Source organism: Periplaneta americana, chromosome 4 (assembly GCF_040183065.1).
Source record: "Periplaneta americana isolate PAMFEO1 chromosome 4, P.americana_PAMFEO1_priV1, whole genome shotgun sequence".
Taxonomy (NCBI): domain Eukaryota; kingdom Metazoa; phylum Arthropoda; class Insecta; order Blattodea; family Blattidae; genus Periplaneta; species Periplaneta americana.
This window is the reverse complement of record NC_091120.1, coordinates 182,161,795-182,188,143: the sequence shown is the minus strand read 5'-3', so window position 1 is coordinate 182,188,143 and position 26,349 is coordinate 182,161,795. Positions and strand designations below refer to the sequence as shown.

General features: G+C 35.5%; 2 protein-coding genes across 2 annotated transcripts in view; both read left to right on the top strand.

Moving 5' to 3' along the window:
* nompB (intraflagellar transport protein 88-like protein nompB) overlaps positions 1 to 10,113 on the top strand; it is a 40,542-nt gene extending 30,429 nt beyond the window's left edge. Inside the window, exons 14-16 of the mRNA XM_069824464.1 lie at positions 3,862 to 3,987; positions 4,108 to 4,296; positions 7,395 to 10,113. Coding sequence (XP_069680565.1) covers positions 3,862 to 3,987; positions 4,108 to 4,296; positions 7,395 to 7,525 — 446 coding nt within the window. The 3' untranslated portion in view covers positions 7,526 to 10,113. The remainder of the gene's footprint in view (positions 1 to 3,861; positions 3,988 to 4,107; positions 4,297 to 7,394) is intronic.
* Positions 7,403 to 26,349, top strand: part of LOC138698498 (hexokinase-1-like) — a 224,401-nt gene continuing 205,454 nt past the window's right edge. Inside the window, exon 1 of the mRNA XM_069824465.1 lies at positions 7,403 to 7,571. Within this exon, the coding sequence (XP_069680566.1) occupies positions 7,546 to 7,571 (26 nt within the window). The 5' untranslated portion in view covers positions 7,403 to 7,545. The remainder of the gene's footprint in view (positions 7,572 to 26,349) is intronic.

The following is a 26,349-nucleotide window of genomic DNA, read 5'->3' as shown; positions in this document are numbered from 1 at the left end:
TTAATATTCCTCTTAAGTTTACAGAAGTAAAATGTGAAATTATTTTAATCACATTAGTCCCGTGAACACGTCTAAATAATCCCTGAAACTTCAAAAAGACGAAAATACATGTTTAAAATGAAAAAAATATATATATTAAAATTATATAATTAATTATAATTTGTTATTTATTCAATGCCTTAGATACCATTCTTCACTAATCGTGGCCTCCTATATCATAACCTACCTAGTACACGTATCGATTCTAAAATCCATGATGACTTATTTTCAACATATGTTCTTTTATAAAACAGAATTTTTCGTTATAGTCCTGGATAAAATTACGTATGGTACTTGTGAGCGTGATCTTTATTGCGCTCGTGTAATTTAAGCACTCGGCTGACGCCTCGTGCTTAAATCTTTCCACTCGCGCAATAAAGATACACTTACCTCACAAGTACCATAAATAACTATTAATACTGTATATTGTTCAATAATTGAAGAGCTTTTTCCCAAAACGTGTTAAGTCCATTTTCAGTAATTTGACGGGAAGGACAAAAGATTGTGGATGCTGTATCGATTTATGCTGGATTTCCTGATGGTTTCTTACTGCTATACACACATATATGTTTTCAGCATAGGTAAAATAATAATCCTCAGTTTAAATCTACGTTTTAAATAGTACCATTTTTAAAGAAATAAGTTAATATAAATTGTGTGTGATGCTTTTTATTGACCAAAATTCCATGAACAGTTCAAAACATATTGGTGTTTGTAAATTTATACCTTACATTTATACAAAATTCTCATCATGCACCTCGACATGCATGCAACAAGATGCTACCTACTGCCCTAGAGTCAACCACGAACATCTGAGAGTAACAGAGCGAAACTGCTAGCAGTACGTAGAACCATGTAATACTTTGAGTCAACCCATACTCGCTTGCTATCTCCTGCATATCTTCTGGCCAATAATCTGAATTGCCAGTGTCTGTGTCTATTTCACTTGTAACCTCCAATTTGTCACTATGAAAACCTTTGTCATTCTTCATATTATCTTGGCTGGCAGTGGCCATCTTCATACTCAACTGTTTTCTGAACAAATGCGCATCGTACGAAGGACTTCTGTTTTCTGAACAATTGTGAGGGTGCAAAAGACTTCAGTTTCCTGCAAATATGCAGGACGGATTTAAAGTGTTTCGATAGAAATTGGGCTTGGACTTGTTTTGCGTGAAATTGTCATATTTCTAGCTCGTTATTTGCTTCATGGAAGTGAGTTTCGAGGGAAAACAGAACTTTTATTTTAATTTTTTTTGGGAGGGGAGGAAGCTCTTCAATTCTTTAATAATAATAATAATAATAATAATAATAATAATAATAATAATAATAATAATAATAATAATTCTTTATTTATACTGGCAGAGTTAAAGCCATAGGGCCTTCTCTTAACTCTACCAGGGTCACAAAGTATAAAGGCGGTTAAAATTTAACAAAACGTTAAAGAACAGAATAATAACATATTACAAAAAAAATAATAATAATAATAATAATAATTCTTTATTTATACTGGCAGAGTTAAAGCCATAGGGCCTTCTCTTAACTCTACCAGGGTCACAAAGTATAAAGGCGGTTAAAATTTAACAAAAAGTTAAAGAACAGAATACTAACATATTACAAAAATAATAATAATAATAATCATCATCATCATATCCCTCACGTATTAGACCCTGCAGGATCTGTTGCAGTCTCATGCCAGCGCTTGTGTGGTCTTCCCAATTTCCTCTTTAATAATAATAATAATAATAATAATAATAATAATAATAATAATAATAATAATAATAGCATAATAAAATCTACACTGAACAACATGAAAATAATACAATAATAGAAAAAAGAAAGTAAAATACATTAGAATATAGTAAAAGCAACGTAAGATAGAATATAACAAAATGGAATGTAATAAAATAATAATAAAAAAGAAAAATACGAATATTAAATAAAATTCACAATAAAAAGGCTATGATAATAAATTTCTTGGCTGATAAAGAGAACAAAAAGGGGAAAGGAAGGAAAGAAATATATAGCCTAAATTTTTACAAAACTATCGCAGAGAAAAGGGCTTATAACTGAAAAGAATCTGAATTGAAAAAGTGCAATTTTAATTTATTTTTGAAACTAGACAATGTCCGACAGTCTCTGACATGTTGTGGTAGAGAGTTCCAGAGATGAGCTGCAGAGACCTTGAAAGATGAAGAGTAGAAGGATGTTCTGTGTTTAGGAATGGAGAGTGTGATATGGTGTTGTGAGCGAGTATCTATTTCGCGATATGAGGACAAATGTTGAAAACGAGAAGCTAGGTAGCTAGGGTTAGAGGTTTGAAGAATATTGAAGAGTAAAGTGAGAGAGTGAATAGTTCTTCGCTCTTTGAGACGGGCCCAGGACAGCATATTTAGTGAAGGTGTGATACGGTCAGATCTACGGACGTTGCAAATAAATCAAACACATGCATTATGAACACGCTGTAGTCTGTCTGTCAGTCTCATGTTAAGGTCAGTGTAGAGAGTGTCACTTACTTACTTACTGGCTTTTAAGGAACCCGGAGGTTCACTGCCGCTCTCACATAAGCCCGCCACCAGTCTCTATCCTGAGCAAGATTAATCCATTCTCTATCATCATATCCCACCTCCCTTAAATCCATTTTAATATTATCTTCCCATCTGCGTCTCGGGCTCCCTAAAGGTCTTTTTTCCCCCGGCCTCCCAACTAACACTCTATATGCATTTCTGGATTCGCCCATACGTGCTACATGCCCTGCCCATCTCAAACGTCTGGATTTAATGTTTCTAATTATGTTAGGTGAAGAATACAATGCGTGCAGTTCTGTGTTGTGTAACTTTCTCCATTCTCCTGTAACTTCATCCCTCTTAGCCCCAAATATTTTCCTGAGAACCTTATTCTCAAACACCCTTAACCTATGTTCCTCTCTCAAAGTGAGAGTCCAAGTTTCACAACCATAAAGAACAACCGATAATATAACTGTTTTATAAATTCTAACTTTCAGATTTTTTGACAGCAGACTGGATGATAAAAGCTTCTCACTGGAATAATAACAGGCATTTCCCATATTTATTCTGTGTTTAATTTCGTCCCGAGTATCATTTATATTTGTTACTGTTGCTCCAAGATAATTGAACTTCTCCACCTCTTCGAAAGATAAATTTCCAATTTTTATATTTCCATTTCGTACAATATTCTCGTCACGAGACATAATCATATACTTTGTCTTTTCGGGATTTACTTCCAAACCTATCTCTTTACTTGATTCCAGTAAAATTCCTGTGTTTTCCCTAATCGTTTGTGGATTTTCTCCTAACATATTCGCGTCATCCGCATATACAAGCAGCTGATGTAACCCATTCAATTCCAAACCCTCTCTGTTATCCTGGACTTTCCTAATGGCATACTCTAGAGCAAAGTTAAAAAGTAAAGGTGATAGTGCGTCTCCTTGCTTTAGCCCACAGTGAATTGGAAACGCATCTGACAGAAACTGACCTATACGAACTCTGCTGTACGTTTCACTAAGACACATTTTTAATTAATCGAACTAGTTTCTTGGGAATACCAAATTAAATAAGAATATCATATAAAAATTCTCTCTTAACCGAGTCATATGCCTTTTTGAAATCTATGAATAACTGATGCACTGTACACTTATACTCCCATTTTTTCTCCATTATCTGTCGAATACAAAATATCTGGTCAGTAGTTGATCTATTACACCTTAAACCACACTGATGATCCCCAATAATTTCATCGTAGAGAGTGTCACAGTAATCAAAATTCTTTATGTTGTATTTCAACATGAATAATTTTATTTGACAGGTCTGAAGTTTCTCATCCGTCTGTGCAGTGATCTAGGGCTTAAGGAAGCCACTGAATATGCACTAGAGCTGAAGAAAGCAGAGAAAGCAAAGGAAGTGCGGGAGAGGATCGGTAGCAGCAGACCAGGTTGGTACATGATATTAATGAACATCTCATCAGGTTTAAAATATTGTTGTACAAGAAGATAGTGAGCTGCTTTGCATTAATCTCTTTCCATTGAGATTTATGCCAATGTTGACATCACAGGGTCTCTGAGGAGTGGAAGTGGTCGTTCGTCCCGCGGAGGTCTGAACAGTCCCCTCAGTGACTCCCCACAGCTGTCTGCAGGCACACGCAGTAGCCCACCGGTGCCCCCGCAGGTGTCGAGGTTACACAAGCTGGCATTGCTGGAAGCAAATGAATCCTACAGTCCTACAAATCTTCACAGAGATGTCGGTGAGTTCCATGCAACTACAATACTGAAATTATTGTCCTTAATGGATTAAGTTTTTCAATCTGACTGAAAATCTTAAGGTACCTTATAATTACAAAATTTTCCCGATTTACCACGAAAATCGTCTGTAGCTGCATTTAGATTGGCAACAGGCCATGATTGTTTGGCCAAACACCTGCATAGAATCGGAATATATCAGTCCCCTAATTGCCCATTGTGCAACTCAAACCAAGAAATGGATTCGGAACACCTCAAAATCTGTGCTTCAGTGGCTGGTCATGATAATATCTTTGAAAAATATTGGAGTGCAAGAGGTCAAATGACTTTATTGTCAAACGCCTGGCATTAGAAAACAACAACAATTACAAAATTTGTTTCTTTCTTAATTCCTTTTCTTTTTTTCCATTCTTTCATTCCTTCTTCTTGTTTCTTTTCCATTTTCCACCCATTTTCTCTCTTTGTATTATCCTTTTTGTTTCCTCCCCATTTTTCCTGCCTTTCCAGCTTTCTCCCTTTCTTCCTTCTTTCTTCCCTTTTTTCCTTATTTATTTCGTTTGTTTTCTGTTTGTCTTTTCTTTCTCCTGCCTTTCTTTCTTTATTTCCTTCCGTATTTCATTTTTTCTTTTGATGTTTTGTTTTTATTTATATAGTCAATTTTTCTCTCCTTATTTGTTTATTTCCTTATTGAAGAAGACATTCCCCCCCCCCCCTATTTCATTTTTCTTTCATTATTTAATTTTTCCGTATTTCATTTCTTTTCTTTCCTTATTCTTCTTTACTTATTGCATTTTTCTTTTCAGATTTCATTGTTTCCTCATACTTCATTTTTTCCTACTTTATCTTTTCTTTTCTTATTTCATTTTTTCTTTCCATATGTACAGTTTTCTTTTTTCTTCCCTTTTCTTTTGTTTTCTTATTTGATCTATCCCCACAGTTCATGTTTTCTTCATTATTTGATCCTATATCTGTTTTTTCCTCATATTTTCTTTCCATTTTTAATGTTTTCTTTCGTTATGTAATTTTTTCTTCCCTAATTTAATTTGGCTTTCCATATATAATTTTTTCTTTCTTTACGTTTGCTTTCCTTATTTCATTTTTACTTTCTATATCTTATCTTTTCTTTTCTCTCCTCTTATCTTTTGTTTCCCTACTTCATTTTCTTCTTTCCATATTTAATGCTTTCTATCCTTATTTAATTTTTTTCCATATTTCACGATTTCTTTCTTTATTTCATTTCCTTTCCTCTTCCCACCTTTAAATTTTTGTTTCCATATTTAGCTCTTTCTTTCCTTATTTCATGTTTCTTCATTTTCCATTTTTTCTTCTTTTTTTCAGTTTTTTGTATTTATACTTCATTTTATCTTTTCTTCTTTCGTTTCCTTTTCCTTGTTTAATATTTTTCCCCTTTGTTTCATTTTGATTTCCTCTTGTCCACACCTGTGGAGTAATGGTTAGTGCATCTGCCGCAAAACCAGGTGGCCCAGGTTTGAATCCTGGTCGGGGCAAGTTATTTGGTTGAGGTTTTTCTGGGGTTTTCCCTCAACCCAATATGAGCAAATGCTGGGTAACTAACTTTTGATGCTGGACCCCGGACTCATTTCACCGGCATTATCACCTTCATTTCATTCAGACGCTAAATAACCTAAGATGTTGATACAGCGTCGTAAAATAACCTACTTAAAAAAAAAGATTTTCTCTTTCTAGTCTTTCCTTTCCTTCTTTCCATTTTATTTTTTCTACCTTTCTATTTTTCTTCCTCGTTTTCTCCTTTGGGACTTTGTCTCTACTTTTTTTTTCATTTCTGTCTGGATTTTTCCTTTCTTTCGTTCTTTCTTTATTTCTCTCTTTTCTTTTCTCATCATTTTTATTCCTCTTTTAATTTTTTCCCCTTTCTGCTATTCATCCCTTGCACTTTTCCTTCTTTCCTCCTGTGTTCTTATTTCTCTTCTTTTTTCTTTCTGTCTTACCTTTTTTTTTAATTCCTTCCATTTTGTTGTTACTTTCTTCTCTTTCTATCTTCATTATTACTATTTCATTATCACCTTCATCTCATTCAGACGCTAAATAACCTAAGATGTTGATACAGCGTCGTAAAATAACCTACTTAAAAAAAAAGATTTTCTCTTTCTAGTCTTTCCTTTCCTTCTTTCCATTTTATTTTTTCTACCTTTCTATTTTTCTTCCTCGTTTTCTCCTTTGGGACTTTGTCTCTACTTTTTTTTTTCATTTCTGTCTGGATTTTTCCTTTCTTTCGTTCTTTCTTTATTTCTCTCTTTTCTTTTCTCATCAGTTTTATTCCTCTTTAAATTTTTTCCCCTTTCTGCTATTCATCCCTTGCACTTTCCTTCTTTCCTCCTGTGTTCTTATTTCTCTTCTTTTTTCTTTCTGTCTTACCTTTTTTTTTAATTCCTTCCATTTTGTTGTTACTTTCTTCTCTTTCTATCTTCATTATTACTATTTCATTATCACCTTCATCTCATTCAGACGCTAAATAACCTAAGATGTTGATACAGCGTCGTAAAATAACCTACTTAAAAAAAAAATTTCTCTTTCTAGTCTTTCCTTTCCTTCTTTCCATTTTATTTTTTCTACCTTTCTATTTTTCTTCCTCGTTTTCTCCTTTGGGACTTTGTCTCTACTTTTTTTTTCATTTCTGTCTGGATTTTTCCTTTCTTTCGTTCTTTCTTTATTTCTCTCTTTTCTTTTCTCATCATTTTTATTCCTCTTTTAATTTTTTCCCCTTTCTGCTATTCATCCCTTGCACTTTTCCTTCTTTCCTCCTGTGTTCTTATTTCTCTTCTTTTTTCTTTCTGTCTTACCTTTTTCTTTTTATTCCTTCCATTTTGTTGTTACTTTCTTCTCTTTCTATCTTCATTATTACTATTTCATTCCACTTTTTATTGTTGTCCTTAAAGATATTTGGCTCACTCTTCTTTTCTTTCTGTCTATATTTGATCGTTTATCTGTCCTATATGTTCTGCATGTCTATAAGTAACATTTTCTGTATCACATTCTTTTTCATTTGAATCTATGTTACATGGATAGGCTTAAGAGCATAATTAATGAAATATTAACATGATGTTTCGCTTATTCCCCACAGACGCAAGCTACAGCGACCCACTGGGTCCTCTTGCAGAGAGACCCCGCACATCAGCAGGACGCAAGCCTCCAGGCCAGGTCGAAGACGAATTTGGGGATGAGGAGCTGGGAGATGACCTGCTGCCGGAGTAGTGGCCTTCACTCACACCTGCATGCAGCATGACTCACCTGCACCTGTGTATGTATTGACACAATTCCGTCCACATCTATATTCTAGTCACTCGTATTACTTTATGTTGTAGTCATTGGGTTGTGTTTCAGGTGATTGTACCGGAATTGTTTGTCTCGGTGTAGAATGTACTACTTTAGCAGTCAAAAGGCTGGTTCACAATAAACCAGAAACGAGAATCGGAACGAAAACGAAAACGGTAGAACTATTAAAATGTGTACATTTAAATGTGAAGATTCACAATTAACAAAAAGCTTGCCGGAGCCCGGTATCGGGAACGGAGAGTTGGCCAAGTTTCAACTTTGGCGTTCACGTTTCTGATCACAGCCCACTAGATTCATTCTATTGCCATCTAAAAGCTATTTTGTCATCGTATATTTTTTAACAAGAAGACCGTGACATAACCTATGCATTATTTTGTTCTGTGCTGTGCATCATGGAGCAAGTTTTATTTGATGAGATTTTAATATTGAGTATTGAGGTAAATCCTCACGTTTATGATAAGCGCCGCCTCGTATAAAGATGAGAAAATGAAGGAGAATACGTGGCTTTCAATAGCTGCATCTTTGAACACCGATCGTAAGTGAATCATATTTTATTACTGTATTGGTTGTATTACACACTACATATTCATGCTTCAATTCAATAACTACTGTTGTGTTCATTTTTGATCTATTACAAATGTTTCTTCTCTAATTATTTTACGTTATGGTAGACTTAAAATAGGTTGTGATAATAAAGATGCATGGGCATATTTATAGTACCGTACCTAATGAAATGTTTCAGTTGAAATTTCGAAGTTGGTTAACCTGTGTTTATGTTTTGAAATGTTTCAGTTGAAATTTCGAAGTTGGTTAACCTGTGTTTATGTTGGCTGCCTTGTACTCATGAGAGAACGCTATTGGTCAATTATACACAAATAACATCAGAATGCGTAATATCGACTTTACATATTGTTATTGACATTCATATCGATATGCATAGTCGTCTACGTTCTCGGTTTATTGTGAATCAAAAATTTTCATATTCACATCCTCTGCTTCTCGTTTTCATTCTGGTTCTAGTTCCCGATTGATTATGAACCTGTCTTAATAGAAAATCGCCATAGGATTGTTTTCTGTTGCTGAATTTTTTACAGCGTGTTTACAATTATGTACTTCTTATACCGAATATATGATTAATACATCTTTCAAGTATTTCAACATAAGTCGAGTTTATTCAGATGTACATAGTGTTGGACATTGTGCCACTGTCACATATTCTGAGACAGTACATGAGTGTAGGTCACCAAAGGGAACAGAGATGTAGAACTTAAACTGAGAAGGATTCAGTCCGGTGCCGGAGAGAATTTTTATCCGTTCTAACCATTCTTTACCATATAAATCTTAATGTTTCCGACCTTCTACCTCCTAAAAAGATTGAGCACCACACCTTTCTTGGGCCTACAAGACAGCTGGTGTGTGTTGCTATCTAATACCAAAGTCCAGAAACCGTATAGTTTCTACCTCTCTTTCTCCCATATGCTCATTAGTGTGCACAAGGATACCTCACCTTTCATATACCTTTTGATACCAGAAGGAAATGTAGCATAATAATTTTTCATATTTTTAAGACTGAAATACTTGTATCTTGGGATAATTAGAACTTTTTTCTCTCTTTCTCTTTGATGGAGGAGAGACCCAAATGCTAACACCGCAACTTGAGGCTTATTGTGCTCACCACTCCATTGGTAGGATGATTGTTTTAAATCTGTAAGACCACATTTCTGCATCACAAGTCACTAATTGGTGCTATCTATCGATTCAACTACACAACAGTCAGTGCCAACAGAATTTGTGATTAACGTCCTTTTGCCCCTCCCCCAGGGACTTCTTCTGCAGCCCCCTCAGAACAATGCTATGTGTATGCAATTCACGGTACTACATCCTACTGCAGCCTGTGTAATTAAAGTTATTAAGGCTAAGGATCTGTGAAATTTTTAACTTCTACATTTTTACACCAATTAATCTGAAGCTTTTACCATGTATTTCTTACAATCTGGACATGCAATATACAAATTTTCACTTTGATATTCCAATTAGTTTACTTATAAATAATTAATTTTTGTTGTTTTTTAATACTGAATTATGACTGTCCCAGTTTTCAAAGTATACATAATTTTTTTTAAATTTATATTTAATTTATACCTGATAGATGTCCTGTCCAGGACATGGTGAAAGTTTCCCCCCTTCCAAACATAAATTCTAAAGACACCCTCATACTGACAAAAGAACAGTAGCGGTCAAAGTCCTCACTTAAATTAAGCTGCTGTCAAGCATTTTATATTACTTCCGTTGTATGAAGTGAAGCCTTCAGTGGAATGAGGGATGGACTTTAGAGTCTGTTCCAAACTATAAAAGTAAAACCTCACTGTTATTCACTTATTCAGTATTGACCTATTTGGTTAGAAAATTATTTAACAGCCCTATCGGTAAAGAAGAAAGTAAAATGCATTCCAAATGATCTAAAAGTTCTTCAAAGTATTAAAAATGACAAAAAAATGCCGAAAAAATATAAAAATGACCTATTAGTTCTTAAACGTCAAAAAACGCAAAATACAAAATTACTTTTTTTACGTTGATATTAACATAGAAAGGTTTCTATATTAATAGGCATCGTCCTAATGTGAAAAATAAGATGACGACTTTTAATCAATATCCATCCCCTAGTTATATTTAATATAAGACTATGGAGAACAGGTGTTACAAATACTTGTGAGCTGTGTGTCGACATTATGTACTTCGACAAATTTATGTTAATTTGGTGTGCAATATGATTCCAGCAGGCTTAATGTGACGGCAAGATTGAGAATGTGTTTGTAACTTAAGTGATGGAATATGAGTGGTGTTGTGTTCGGAGTGTGGTGGAGGAATGTGGGATGAGTCGTTCACTGGAATAATGCACATTGCACTTGCTTCATGCACGCAGCTGTAGGAGGATTGTCGCACTGCTCAGAGTTCCTGCACAGCCTGCTGTATTCTTGCGTCTTTCAGTGTGAGTGTTGATGTTAGACATTGCTACCTGTCGAGTTTTTTTTGTCATTTTGACCAAAAATTCTTCAGGTAGGAAAAAAAATTACAAAATGTAAGATATGTCATTGTTAATTTAATATTTTTAAACCAGTTTTTATTGTAAAAATACAGGAATAAATTATTATAAACATTTCATTTTGTTTACTTTAAATAAATAATCCTTCCTTCTTCTCCTTCCTTGTAACCACGTTATGTGAGTCTGCATAGAATTGGAATATATCAGTCCCCTAACTGCCCATTGTGCAATTCAAACCAAGAAATAGATTCGGAACACCTCACAATCTGTGCTTCAGTGGCTGACCATGATAATATCTTTGAAAAATATTAGAGTGCAAGAGGTCAAATGACTTTATTGTCAAATGCCTGGCATTAGAAAACAACAACATTAACATTATGTGAGTTGAATTAAGCCTTGGCAGAAGCAAAGAAATTTCATGTTTGCAATAGCTGGTAGAGAAAGATTCGAATTTTATTTGAACTACAGTTTTACGTCTTATCTGTGACCATAACTTGCCTCGTATTGTGGTTCAAGTGGTACATTTTTTACTACTGAAACAGCATTCATTACCTCAAGTTGAGTCTGGGAGGAAGATGGAGAAATCATAAACTAAACAATTTGTGAGCACATGTTCTTGTAGCCACTTCTGTGACTAAGCATTAGCATGCCGGTCTTCCATACACGCGGCTGAGATTCGATCCCCAGTTCAGGTCATGATTAGGGTTGCCAACCCTCCCATATTTGCCTCTAATTTTTAACAGAATCCCGGCTCCCGTATTATTCTTGTCTTCGAGTATTTTTCTCCCTTATTTTTGCATAATATAAACATTTTTATTCTGAACATTTGATTTTGCCGTGAATGATCATTTATATGATGAATTTTGTTGACCAAGACAGGCATTAAAATGTGCAGCCTGTTTAGAAAGTAATGCTTGCCAGAAATGTTAGTGCTCACCCGTTTAAAATCAAATCATGTTAATGTTTATCAATTTGGAAAAATTGGCGAGTTTTGTTCTAAGCTTGCCAAATAGTAATGCTCTTACATAGAGGATGTTTTTATCTCATGAACAATAATTGGACATATGTTCGAAAAGGAGCATGACACATCTAATCAAATCAGAGCTGAAAACTGCTGTCGACTTCAACTATTATGCCAGACAAAATCTATCTCAAAATACTCTAAGCCTTGCTGCCAAAGTGTAGAATAACGTTGTTTTTTAGTAACTGAACCGAATAATTTGTTAGTTTCCTATGTGACATTTTGTCGACTCCTTAGTCTCCCTTATTTTCTTCAAAAAAAGTTGGCAACCCTAGTCATGATGCAGTTTGTATTACGCAATGCAGACATTGCAGAATGTTTTTTCGTGGTACTCCTGTTTTCCTATATTGTTCCATTGACACACTCCACTTTATTCTTATTTAATATATCATTTTCATGAGTTAAAAATAGGCTCGAGTGAAGTTTTGGGGTAGTGCGGGTTTCTGATGCTGATATAGGAAGGGCTTAGGGCTCCAGGTCCTGGGGCTTATCGGGTACTTGTTTGGAATAGTATCTGGCTCTGTCAGGATTGAGACAATGTGGCCCACCTGTCAGCATTGGATTCACGAATACCACCTTGACCACATGTCGGACTCTGATAAAATCTCCGCACATATAAAGTGAATTAAAAGTCCGGTGATATAAAAGAAGTTTGTTATTAGTGCAGATAGCGGAAAATGAAAGGAGAGGAAAGTTGTTGGAAATATGTAGTTTTCAATCTAATGTAATTAAATTTTCAATGTAGAATACACTGTTGAGAATGTACACTATAGTCCCGTCGCTCTAATTTCCGGCAGCCAATCACGTTGCAGGTTGGCTACATTTAAACGTGTGCGTCTTGTGATTCGCTGATGAAGAAATTATGCATTTCCTAAGGCTGGATAAATACTTAATATAATCGCCCGCCATTTTGGCTCTTTCGTTGGCGTTCGCAGAAAGCACACGAGGACGTTATTTGGCGTTCAATTATTTGCTGAATTACAGTGTGTTTGATTTATTATCATAGGAGCTACGACATGATAATGTTTAATGGTGTGGCAAATAGATCCCTCGTCTGGTAGCTCGGCAATGAAGGAACAAAAATAGCGAACGATATTACCTACCTAGACTTTATAGAGCCTTGACTTCCTAAGACGTAAGCAAAGAGGAGGAGTCACGCCGGGAATAACAGCGTCGCGACTATAGTACGACACATGTGCTAGTCCCAATGCTACCAAATTCCCTTCATTTTTCACACACAGTTAAAAAAAACAATATCTTGCATTACACAACACAAATGAGTAATGCCTTCAGTGTTATCAAACATTCAGAAAAAAAAAAAAAAACAATAACTTGCAGTACACTATGCACGAATAAGTAATCCCTTCAGTTCACTACGTTTCTGAATGTGGCGTCGTATACATGTGTATTTAACGACACTTGCAAGTTTAGAGGTTGTTGGGCATCGAGATTCAAAAGGCCTGGAACCCTTTCTTAGGGAGAGATCTTTTACGTGCTGTAAATCTACGACAAGGAACCCAGAGCTTTACTTCCCTCATCTTTAAAATCCATCGCCATCTGCCAGAGATTGAAGTAGCGAACTTTGGATTGAACGGTGATTGACTAGACCATAGAAGACCACCTGATTTTCGTGGTGGAAAAGTAAGTAGGAAAACTAGTAGTAATATTTAATTTAATGATGCTTTGAACTGGGAGGTTATTCAAGACATACGAATAGCAATAATTTCAAGGGAAAATTGTTCCGGGGCCGGGTATCGATCCCGGGACCTCTGGTTGAACGTACCAGCGCTCTGCCAACTGAGCTACCCGGGAACTCAACCCGACACCGTCTCAACCTTTTCCTTTATATCCACACAACTCGCGTGGGCTGACGAAACGCCAGAGACCCACATCGAGTGAATAATTTCAAGGGCCCCGGAACAATTTTTCTCTTGAAATTATTCAAATCTGCTTTACAGGAAGCTTTACCTGAAAGATTAGATTTGCATAATATGTACGTCACTGTGTACGTTAACAGAAAATCACAATTTCAAGTCACACAGAGTTTGTGTGCAGTGCACACTGTGCACTCGATGTGGGTCTCTGGCGTTTCGTCACCCCACGCGAGTTGTGTGGATATAAAGGGAAAGGTTAAGATGGTGTCGGGTGGAGTTCCCGGGTAGCTCAGTTGGCAGAGCGCTGTACGTTCAACCAGAGGTCCCGGGATCGATACCCGGCCCCGGAACAATTTTTCCCTTGAAATTATTCAAATCTGCTTTACAGGAAGCTTTACCTGAAAGATTAGATTTGCATAATACGAATAGCAGTCTACTAAACAAAAGGCCGTTTTATTTGATTCCTTATTAAGTGATTTCATATGCGAGTAAGTATGTCGTCGTTAATAGTTCAAGAAAATAAAGTCCACTGCTGTGAAGTAACGGTTAACATATCTGATAGTCAAACAACCGAGTACGGGTTTAAATCCTGTTAGGGACAAGTTACCTGGTTGAGGTTTTTCCCGGGGTTTTCCCTCAACCCATTAAAAGCAAATGCTGGGTAATTCTTGGCACTGGATCCTGGACTCAATTTGTTAGCATTATCATCACCTTCATTTCACTCAGATTTTATCATCGCAGTTGATAAAGCGTCGTAAAATAAACAAAAAAAGAAAACATATGAACAGTAATATTATTTGCAACATGATAAAAGAACGGAATTATTACGAAACACATTGAACGTAAATGAAAAAAAACATGCGTCATCTTTATCTGCTCCCCCCCCCCCAATTAGTTTTTAGTTCTGGTCATTAGTACAGTAGTGGCAAAAAAAACCGGACCGACCCTTGTAGCTGATTTCAGAGCCTTGTTCAGTCCAGAGCACGATAGACTGGTAACTAAGACTTTCGTGGTTCGAATCCTGCCTGGGAAGGAAACTTTTTGTTTTGTTCCTTATTCAAATTTATTCCCAATACTTTTCGATTGCAGCGATATTTTACTACTTAATTGACTTATTGTTCCCAGAACATGAATTTTACCAGCAATCGAAAAGTATTGGGAATAAATTTGAATAAGGAACCAAAAAAAGTTTCCTTTCCAGGCAGGATTCGAACCATGAAAGTCTTAGTTACCAGTCTATCGTGCTCTGGAGTGAACAAGGCTCTGAAATCAGCTACAAGGGTCAGTCCGGTTTTTTTGCCACTACTGTACATAACCATGAAAAACGTAACATCCTAAAGCTATCAGTTCTTCAAACCTGTTGTGAAACAACAAATGACTAAACTGCAAAAAGAGAAAATATAGTTAGCTGTTTGTTGTCTTATTTATCTTCTTTGTCACTGATGAGCCAAGCGAGGTCTTGCAAGCTTGAACTTGATGCTTTTTGTACTTGGGCATTGTAATGGACAGAGTAGTGTGGATAGCCATTGTGATGGTCACAACATTCCCACATCAACTCCCCTTCCACTGCAGTTGGCTGCAGTCTGCACAACCTTGTTAGAGGTAAGTGTCCACATCCTGGTCCATTCCCACTATGTGAGCCGAGTACAGAATGTTCCACAAATGTTTGTGTCACGTATTCTTGGTCTAGAGCAGTATTCCGCAACCTCTTTATACTCACGGCACACCCTAGATGGGCCTAGACTCAACACGGCACACCAAAATATTAATCCCCTCAAAAACATGTGATGTGACTCTGTTAATATAAGTAATTACGTAATGTAATTAAATTTATTATTATTATTATTATTATTATTATTATTATTATTATTATTATTATTATTATTATTATCAATTCAATTCAATAATTCAGTATGGTATTTTAGGTTGGGGAGGAATGGCAAAATCGACTCTCCGTCCTTTAAATCTGCTCCAAAAAAGAATTATCAAAATTTGTCTATATAAACCTTTTGATTACCCAACAAAATTAATTTTTCAGGAATTTGGCGTATCAGATCTAGAACAAATTTATAAACAAAAATTGCTGATTTACTTCCATAAAAACCACAATAAATTTAAATTTGATCCTCATGAATACCAGACGAGACAAAACTACAGTTTCTTTCTAAATACTCCCAAATGCCACACAACTGCTGGATTAAAACACAGCAGAAATTTTGGACCCAAAATATATAATACATTAATTAGAGCTTACCCTGAGCTAAGTACACTTAACACACATAGATTTAAGAAACAAATCAGATTAATTATTTAATTGTTTAAGCTAATTGAGTTAAAAATTGTTACTCTAATATTCATGTACTTCTGTATTTTCTATTTGTATATAGACCCTGTTATTACATGCTGTATGTATTTTACCATTTATTAATGTGATTGTGCTCAATGAACTCTCTTAATTTTGTGATATATTTTGTATAACTGATCTGAACTGCGCCCAAGCACGAGCTTCTGCTCTTTCGGGCTGCAATGCCTAATGTAGCTCAAGTGTATAGAATTAATAAATATTATTATTAAAAATATTATTATTATTATTATTATTATTATTATTATTATTATTGTCGTTATTATAAAACAGAAATCGACTATTACATTTATTAACAATTTATGAACTTTAATTCACTGTAGAAAATACGCATTATTATTACTAATATTAAAGTAAACAATTTTGTGCGAGATCGTGCGTATTTGCTTGGTTTCCGCACAAAACCAATACGCGGTAAGTCTAAAATTCGACATTCAGTATTCCCAACCTAACACACATAACAATTTCCCTCTTCTTACCGCTTAAGTGACATATTGATTTTACTGCTTTAGGCTTTTAACATATTATTTTTAGAGGCGTTCAATATAGTAATAATTGTAAATTGGAAACTTACCATTGCAACTTCGCTGTTAATTATTGTTTTTAAATATTTGCAAAAATTAAGTAAACTCTGCAACTCCACTAAAGTTACTGCATTCGTGGTGCATGTAACATTAAGGAAGCCGTTTGTTTTAAGTTCGCATTTATAGACTGGGGGGAAAAAAAAGACAGACGTATATCACGGCCTGCTGGAGTATAGTAAACACAGAAAACATTTTAAAGCAACAATGTTGAAGATAGATATTTTTGTTTTGCAACTTTGCCGTCATTGAAGAGAAACCAAGATGGAGATTTCATTGCAACTAATTAGAAATTCCTCTTTCAGGTATGTAATAAACGATCTTCGCACAGAATAATTACGATACACGAGCGGTATGTTTTCTTTCAATTCTCGGAAATTAAAAAAGCTCAACTACGTTTCGCTTTTTCAAACTTTTCCTCGAACATGAAAACTTCAACATACCGCTCTTGTAACGCATATTACTATTACTCACACCTTCAATATGATACTTTTGCCTGCTTAGCTGCACAGAGGTGGCTGATCCGTGGTGGAATTGTTAACTGTGCAAGCCTCATTTCTTCATCGATGGATTTGAGTCTCTCCCTCTTTGATGTTTTAATTTCAGTTAAAGTCGAGAAGCCCAGTTCACACATATATGTAGTTGAAACTGGCAATAACATTAACTGCCATTTTGGAGATAACCGGGTATTCACTCCTTATTGACAACCAAAATGTTTCCAAAGACACTTCAAGAAGTTTTAATTTCAATATTCTGTCTGCTTTTAAGTCTGCTAGTTCCTCTTGTACGAGTATATTATTCGGAAGATGTTTTGAATCCACAATGAATGGATCACGAACCGAGTCAAAATCTTGAACACATTCTCTCCGAAATGCAAGATTACTAAATGTTCTTTAATTAAATCTATCAACATTTTATTGCCGTCAGCAAGGGCCATACAGTTGGGAACATCTCAAACGACCCATTATAGCTAACTTTCTGTACTTTTGTGAAACCTGTACCAACATCGTCAAGAGCGTCACTTGTTTTTTCCTTTTGTTCCAACAAGCGATGGTAATAATATACATCTTTGTTTGACAGAGAGGAATGTTTTGTTACCAAATGTCGTTTCAATTTACTGGGAACCATAGCATTACTGTGATTTTCACACAACACACTCGGGGATTGGGTGTGTTTCGTTAACATACCATTTTAATTTCAAATAATTTTCGCGTCACACCTTTTGTCTTGTGAAGGCACACTGGTTGCGGAACACTGGTCTAGAGAAGTGGCAATAATGTGGAGTTATGAATCGCATCTTCAGATTTGCTGGCTCAGATGTTTCGGAACCACTTATAGATCCTACAGTCGATAGTCCTATTGCTAGTATCGATAGTCATAAACTTTCGTAATTGGTTATAAACTAAATATATTTCTGAATTAATATCTACACACATACTGAACTACAGTATTAATTTAATAATATATACTGAATTGAATTACAGAATTTTATTCTTACATACTATTGTGGTACAATTTTATGATTTTCCTTAAATTAAATCCCAACATTAGCTATCATATGTGACCATTACTCTAAGGATAAGTTTCCCATTAAAATAACCATTTCCAGTTTGTTGGAATGCCAGTAGTTTTCGCCTTTCATTGATTAAGTTTCCAGTTTTGGATAACAATCCTTTTGAGGGAACTGAAGATCCCAGTGAAAACAGATACTTCCTGGCCAAATAACTTAGTTGTGGATGAATGGTGTGTGATAAAAGATACAGATAAGTGGAAACAAAATACTGGATTTGTTTAGTTAATTATGCAAAATAATGAGTACGTGCCTGAAATTTGCGTAGTAATTAAATAGGGATGTAATGGAAAAAAAAAATGTACTTGATAATAAGGCTGAGTTTATAAATTATAATTAAGGAACACTATCTTCCATAATTTTGTACATTAATGAAGATCATAAAACCTGGTTCCAGCCAATCAGAAAGAGACCATCCAACCTCTCAACTCTCACTATAAAGAGACTATCCTTTCCGGACCTACTCTGTCATCGTTTTTATTCTACCCTAGATTGCAAATGGAAGAGTCGTGTGAGTCGTTCGTTTATGATTCAAAAGAATACTTGGATTCACAGACTGGAATGAGATGTGAACGATTTCTGGTTGAATAAGACAATCGATAGATGATTGCACCCAAATTTTGACATGAATACTTCTTTATTGGAGGTACAGATTGGAAAAAGTCGCATTGCATGTATAGGCCAATAATATTATGATTGATCTTTTTTTGGATGCTATCAGTAATCGCCTGAACTATCGATAGTACTGGAAACAATTTGACTATTGACCGACCTCGATGATCGCACCCCAATTTTACATAAATACTTTATTGAAGGTACAGATTGACGAATAGCAAAAGGGCACAATTTTTTGCATTTCCATAGTATCACTGTGTTGGTTTCATTACCATAGTTACCATTTTGTGTTGGTGAACAATGGATTTTTTATTTTTTGCATTTCTATAGTTACCAATTTGTTGAACATCACTGTGTTGGTAAACAATGGATTTTTTTGTGTTATTCTTTATTTTTTGCATTTCCATACTTACCATTTTGTTGAACATCACTGTGTTGGTAAACAATGGGTTTTCTATGTTATTCTTTATTTTTTGCATTTCCATAGTTACCATTTTGTTGAACATCACTGTGTTGGTAAACAATGGGTTTTCTATGTTATTCTTTATTTTTTGCATTTCCATAGTTACCATTTTGTTGAACATCACTGTGTTGGTAAACAATGGGTTTTCTATGTTATTCTTTATTTTTTGCATTTCCATAGTTACCATTTTGTTGAACATCACTGTGTTGGTAAACAATGGATTTTCTATGTTATTCTTTATTTTTTGCATTTCCATAGTTACCATTTTGTTGAACATCACTGTGTTGGTAAACAATGGGTTTTCTATGTTATTCTTTATTTTTTGCATTTCCATAGTTACCATTTTGTTGAACATCACTGTGTTGGTAAGCAATGGATTTTCTATGTTATTCTTTATTTTTTGCATTTCCATAGTTACCATTTTGTTGAACATCACTGTGTTGGTAAACAATGGATTTTCTATGTTATTCTTTATTTTTTGCATTTCCATAGTTACCATTTTGTTGAACATCACTGTGTTGGTAAACAATGAATTTTCTGTGTTATTCTTTATTTTTTGCATTTCCATAGTTACCATTTTGTTGAACATCACTGTGTTGGTAAACAATGGATTTTCTATGTTATTCTTTATTTTTTGCATTTCCATAGTTACCATTTTGTTGAACATCACTGTGTTGGTGAACAATGGATTTTTTATTTTTTGCATTACCATAGTTACCATTTTGTTGAACATCACTGTGTTGGTAAACAATGGATTTTTTATTTTTTGCATTACCATAGTTACCATTTTGTTGAACATCACTGTGTTGGTAAACAATGGATTTTTTATTTTTTGCATTACCATAGTTACCATTTTGTTGAACATCACTGTGTTGGTAAGCAATGGATTTTCTATGTTATTCTTTATTTTTTGCATTTCCATAGTTACCATTTTGTTGAACATCACTGTGTTGGTAAACAATGGATTTTCTATGTTATTCTTTATTTTTTGCATTTCCATAGTTACCATTTTGTTGAACATCACTGTGTTGGTAAACAATGGATTTTCTGTGTTATTCTTTATTTTTTGCATTTCCATAGTTACCATTTTGTTGAACATCACTGTGTTGGTAAACAATGGATTTTCTGTGTTATTCTTTATTTTTTGCATTTCCATAGTTACCATTTTGTTGAACATCACTGTGTTGGTAAACAATGGATTTTCTATGTTATTCTTTATTTTTTGCATTTCCATAGTTACCATTTTGTTGAACATCACTGTGTTGGTAAACAATGGATTTTCTATGTTATTCTTTATTTTTTGCATTTCCATAGTTACCATTTTGTTGAACATCACTGTGTTGGTAAACAATGGATTTTCTATGTTATTCTTTATTTTTTGCATTTCCATAGTTACCATTTTGTTGCACATCACTGTGTTGGTAAACAATGGATTTTTTATGTTATTCTTTATTTTTTGCATTTCCATAGTTACCAATTTGTTGAACGTCACTGTGTTGGTAAACAATGGATTTTTTATGTTATTCTTTATTTTTTGCATTTCCATAGTTACCAATTTGTTGAACATCACTGTGTTGGTAAGCAATGGATTTTCTATGTTATTCTTTATTTTTTGCATTTCCATAGTTACCATTTTGTTGAACATCACTGTGTTGGTAAACAATGGATTTTCTATGTTATTCTTTATTTTTTGCATTTCCATAGTTACCATTTTGTTGAACATCACTGTGTTGGTAAACAATGGATTTTCTATGTTATTCTTTATTTTTTGCATTTCCATAGTTACCATTTTGTTGAACATCATTGTGTTGGTAAGCAGTAGATTTTTTATGTTATTCTTTATTTTTTGCATTTCCATATCGCTGTGTTGGTAAACATTGTTTTTTTTTATTTTATTTTTTATTTCTTGCATTTCCATATATCACTGTGTTCGTAAACAATGGGTTTATTTTTTATTTTTTTCATTTCCCTAGTATCACTGTGGTGGTAAACAATGGGTTTTTTATATTGTTTTTTGCATTACCATAATTACCATTTTGTTGAATATCACTGTGTTGGTAAACAATGTTTTTTTTATTTAAATTTATTTTTTACATATTTATAGTTACCATTTTGTACTGCTACAATAATTTTTTAGGTTTCGAGCTATGGTTGTCATAAAATGTAAAGTTACTGCTATCTAATGTTATGAAAGTAATAGGAGTTTTCTCAAGGTTTGAGAAAATTGAGAACACTTAACAATTAAGAGAAAGCTCATGTTCCATTCATAATTACAAAGATTCGATAAGGAACTTTGAGAAAACTGGTTCTGTTGCTTTAAGAAGTAATCTGAAAGACAAAATAATCAGTGATGTCACTGCTGAGGTTCTTCAGACAAGTGATGAAATAAGGAGAAATAATTATTATGAATTAATTGTCATCATTTCGACCAACGTTATATAACCTCTCAGTTGATACAGTGTTGTTAAATAACATAAAAGACAAAGATACTCTAATCAATTGACGTTTTTTGTAAAAAGAGATTGGGAAGTACTTAAGTTCGGAATGAGACAGAAGCCTAATATGCATTGCATAACACCCTGTAGCTTGCCAAGGGAGTCAGCTTTTAACTAAGGTTAACTGAGAGGAAGAACGGACCAATCATTAACCATGTCACTGGTTGCCTGTATCACACCACGCGCAGGAATGTGAAATAGGATTTAATGTGACTTGGTCATGCACAGCGGATTCAGTCACTGGGGAGGTCAGCTGAGTTGCCAGAATGTTCGCAGAGGATGTGAAGTGTCTGCACGGATACTGGGAATTACTCTCACCCCAACGGAACCGTCTGGTCTCATATATTTCACGTGGTACAGTGCTATAAAGAGGAATTGGTGTACAGTATTCTGTTATAGCTGAAGAAGAGCCAAATAGTTTTTTATGCTCGACTATGCCGAAATGTAGTAATTATACACCTGGTAGTAGCCCTTTAATGCACCTCATTAAAGTACACCTATTCATTATAATTCAGTTGTTCAGCCAATGAGAAATCACCTTTGTACCGTTATGAAACCGCAAGTATCGATTATTCTCGCATATGCAATCGAAAGACAATTAGCGAAAAGTCACAGAGGCTGGAAATCCAATACTGTCGCAGAAGGTTATGTTCTGTTACTATAATAATTAACGTTAATTGTAAATAATATTCAAATAAATTCAATTTGTCATCTCGTTTTTCAATTCTAAATCAATTTCCAGGTTATATCAAGACTAATGTTCATGTTATTCTCTAGATTATATCAAGGTCAATGACATTCGTGCCTCGGAAAAAATCAATACTTTCGCGTCTGCGCACATCTCACAATTCATCTCAGTTCCGCTCCTCACTTACATAACCATAACATGAATATTTATGAATAATTTCAAGTTAGAAATATGGTCGAGCATAAAAAGTCGTATGAAACTTGCCTATAATAGTAATTAAGACGCTCGTATGAAAATTATGAAACGAGCTTGCGCTCGTTTCATAAATAAACAAAACTCGCGTCTTAATTACTACCATTATAGGCTCGTTGCATAATGTACTATTATGCTTGCTTCCTTAATATTCAACATAAAACTACGGTTACTGCTAGTGTTGTGGAATTTAATCGATCAATTTATGTTGTAAGATTAATCGTCCACACCTGTGGAGTAACGGTCAGCGCGTCTGGCCGCGAAACCAGGTGGCCCGGGTTCGAATCCAAGTCGGGGCAAGTTATCAGGTTGAGGTTTTTTCCGGGGTTTTCCCTCAACCCAATACGAGCAAATGCTGGGTAACTTCCGGTGCTGGACCCCGGAATCATTTCACCGGCATTATCACCTTCATATCATTCAGACGCTAAATAACCTAGATGTTGATACAGCGTCGTAAAATAACCCAATAAAATAAAAATAAAAAGATTAATCGATCAAAATTATTTAATCGAATAATCGAGTCGATTAAAATTAATGGGTTGTACTTGATATTAATTAATATTTTGTTAATGCAAACTCAGACTAAAAATTACGAGAATATTCGTGTCAGAAATTGCTTACGTCAAAGCACAATAGTACCTTATTTTATAATTGCAAAGCAGGTAGTAGGTAAAAGGCAAATCTTCGCACAAACACTTCAGAAAGAGATGGAGATATGAGAACAGTAACCTGGAAGTTGAAACACAATGCGAAACTCTTATTACGTTTTATGATTTTCCAAGAAAACTTCCATCTTGTTGTTAGCTCTTCTTCCTAGCATATGAAATACATACTTTTTTGGGATTCGCCCCCCTCATCCCATAGACATGGCTACACTGTGTGTAGGTGAGAGAGTAACCATCTTTTTTCTCTTTCTAAAATGTTGCAATCCGATTAAAATAGGGGCCAGTCTGCTGTTTTGGCCATTGCACTATTGCAGTTTCTTTACTGAGTCTCTGGATGAAGCTTGTGTGTTTAGTTTACTAAAAAAAAACATTTCTGTGGTCTATGAAAAGTGAAAACTCCATTATGTCATATGAGAAGTTGAGAGGTAAACTCGATGAAACGTTTTGATTTAAACTGAACGATCGTGGAAAAGTGCTCGACAGAAAAAAATTATCGTGGTTAGTGATGGAGGAAACATTGTTACTAAAGTAGGTGAACCTTCGGTATTAACTAGGTGAGCCTTCATACTTTTTTATGTGTGTTTGTCTCAAAAATCCCCAGAGAAATTGACACAATAAATTATAAGCCTACATAATAAATATTTTATTTTAGTAGGTTATTTTACGACGCTTTATCAACAGCTTAGGTTATTTAGCATCTGAATGAAATGAAGGTGATAATGTTGGTGAGTCCGAGGTCCAGCACCGATAGTTACCTAGCATTTGCTCGTAATGGGTTGAGGGGAAACCCCGGGAAAACCTCAACCAGGTAATTCGCCGCGACCGGGAATCGAACCCGGGCCACCTGGTTTCGCGGCCAGACGTGCTAACCGTTACTCCACAGGTGTGGACCTATAATAAATATGTTAGTAAATAACTAAAATAGTATTGTTTTGTAATATAACGATACAGTATAAACATATAGCCTATACAACATTTTATACTTAATGCTTATTACCGAACACAAATTAAATTTAACAATAATTGTGCATTACAGTATATTAAAACTTTTTTCAAATCGATCAAAGCTCTTAATCTATCGATTAATCGATTAAATTCAAATAGTTAATCGATTAAATATTTTGATCGATGAACAGCACTAATATTTTCCTTTCCTACGCACGCGCGAGAGGACCCACGCGAAACTGATACTTTTAGAACTAGAGAGTCCGCGCGCAACTGATACGTTTACAACTAGATGGTCCGTACGAAACTGATACGTTTACAACTAGAGGGTCCGCGCGCAACTGATACATTTACAACTAGAGAGTCCGCGCGCAACCGATACGTTTACAACTAGAGGGTCCGCGCGCAACTGATACGTTTACAACTAGATGGTCCGTACGAAACTGATACGTTTACAACTAGAGGGTCCGCGCGCAACTGATACGTTTACAACTAGAGGGTCCGCGCGCAACTGATACGTTTACAACTAGAGTATCCGCGCGCAACTGATACGTTTACAACTAGAGGGTCCGCACGCAACTGATACGTTTACAACTAGAGTATCCACGCGCAACTGATACGTTTACAACTAGAGGGTCCGCGCGCAACTGATACGTTTACAACTAGAGTATCCGCGCGCAACTGATACGTTTGCAACTAGAGGGTCCGCACGCAACTGATACGTTTACAACTAGAGTATCCGCGCGCAACTGATACGTTTACAACTAGAGGGTCCGCGCGCAACTGATACGTTTACAACTAGAGTATCCGCGCGCAACTGATACGTTTACAACTAGAGGGTCCGCACGCAACTGATACGTTTACAACTAGAGGGTCCGCGCGCAACTGATACGTTTACAACTAGAGTATCCGCGCGCAACTGATACGTTTACAACTAGAGTATCCGCGCGCAACTGGTACGTTTACAACTAGAGTATCCGCACGCAACTAATGTGCTTACAACTAGAGGATTCCGCGCGCAACTGATGATACTTTTAAGGGGTTTACACGCAATTGATCAATTTAAATCCTTTCGCGCGCAACTTTTATACACCCCTTTGCAGCGCTTTGGTTGCGCAGCATGAAAAGTAGCGTGCAGCGCGCTCTTTTGGCTTGCATGTGGACACAACGCACATCTTTGCAGCTGTAGTGGAAAAGTTACACAGCAAAAGTAGTGACGTGTGACCGTACCGTTATTTTGATTGGATACTACATTACTGATGATAATGATTCAGCACAATTATGACATTAAAACGAGAGTGCCTGATTGTTATTGAGATAATTACTGTTTTATTGCCCTCCTTGTACCTTCCTCGCGTTCTCTGACGACACGTTGTGCCTGCATAAACTGCATCGAACTTCTGTCGGTGCAAGTCGCCTGACGAGCGCAAGTGGATAATGAAGGAGACCAGTTTGCGTCCGCCCCGACATTTATCTCCGTTAGTCTGCATCGCTCCTTGATGTGCCTGGCATGCGCCATGGTGTGATGCTCCTCGTTTATCAGTTAACCTCTTCAGGTCAAGGCCCTCTGTGTCACAGATCAGGTGAAGATTATTTTATTGGTCGATCCGAATACGGTTTTAGGCATTAAATGCCATGCATAGATGTATATTATATTTTAAAAATATAAAACTGTCTTAAAATTGAAACTTTAAAAGCGTTAAAATGCTCAGAAAGGTAATACAAGGTGGGCCAGTCAAACGGAAAAATTTCAAGGCGCAGAAAAAGAATGAAGAGTTACTATTATATCAATGTAATGAGTAGAAATGACAAGTACATGAATAACGATTAGATATGCATCAAGAAAAAAAATATTTCTTAAAAATTACGTCAGCCAAGTAACCTCCATTGAAACGCACACATTCTTCGAGTCTGGCCACAAACTGTTGCATATCCCCTCTCAGCACATTGACAGGTATCGCAGCGACCTCTTCCCGTATACGTTGTTTTAGGGCTGGAATCATTCTGGGTGGATTGCCCCCAAACACCTTCGTTTTGAGGAAGAAATCACATACCGTTAAATCAGGTGACCTAGGGGGCCAAGCGATATCCCCTTTCCGAGAAATGACGCGGCCCGGGAACAAAGCATTCACAGTATCCGTCGAAATTCTTGCGTGTGGCTTGTTGCTC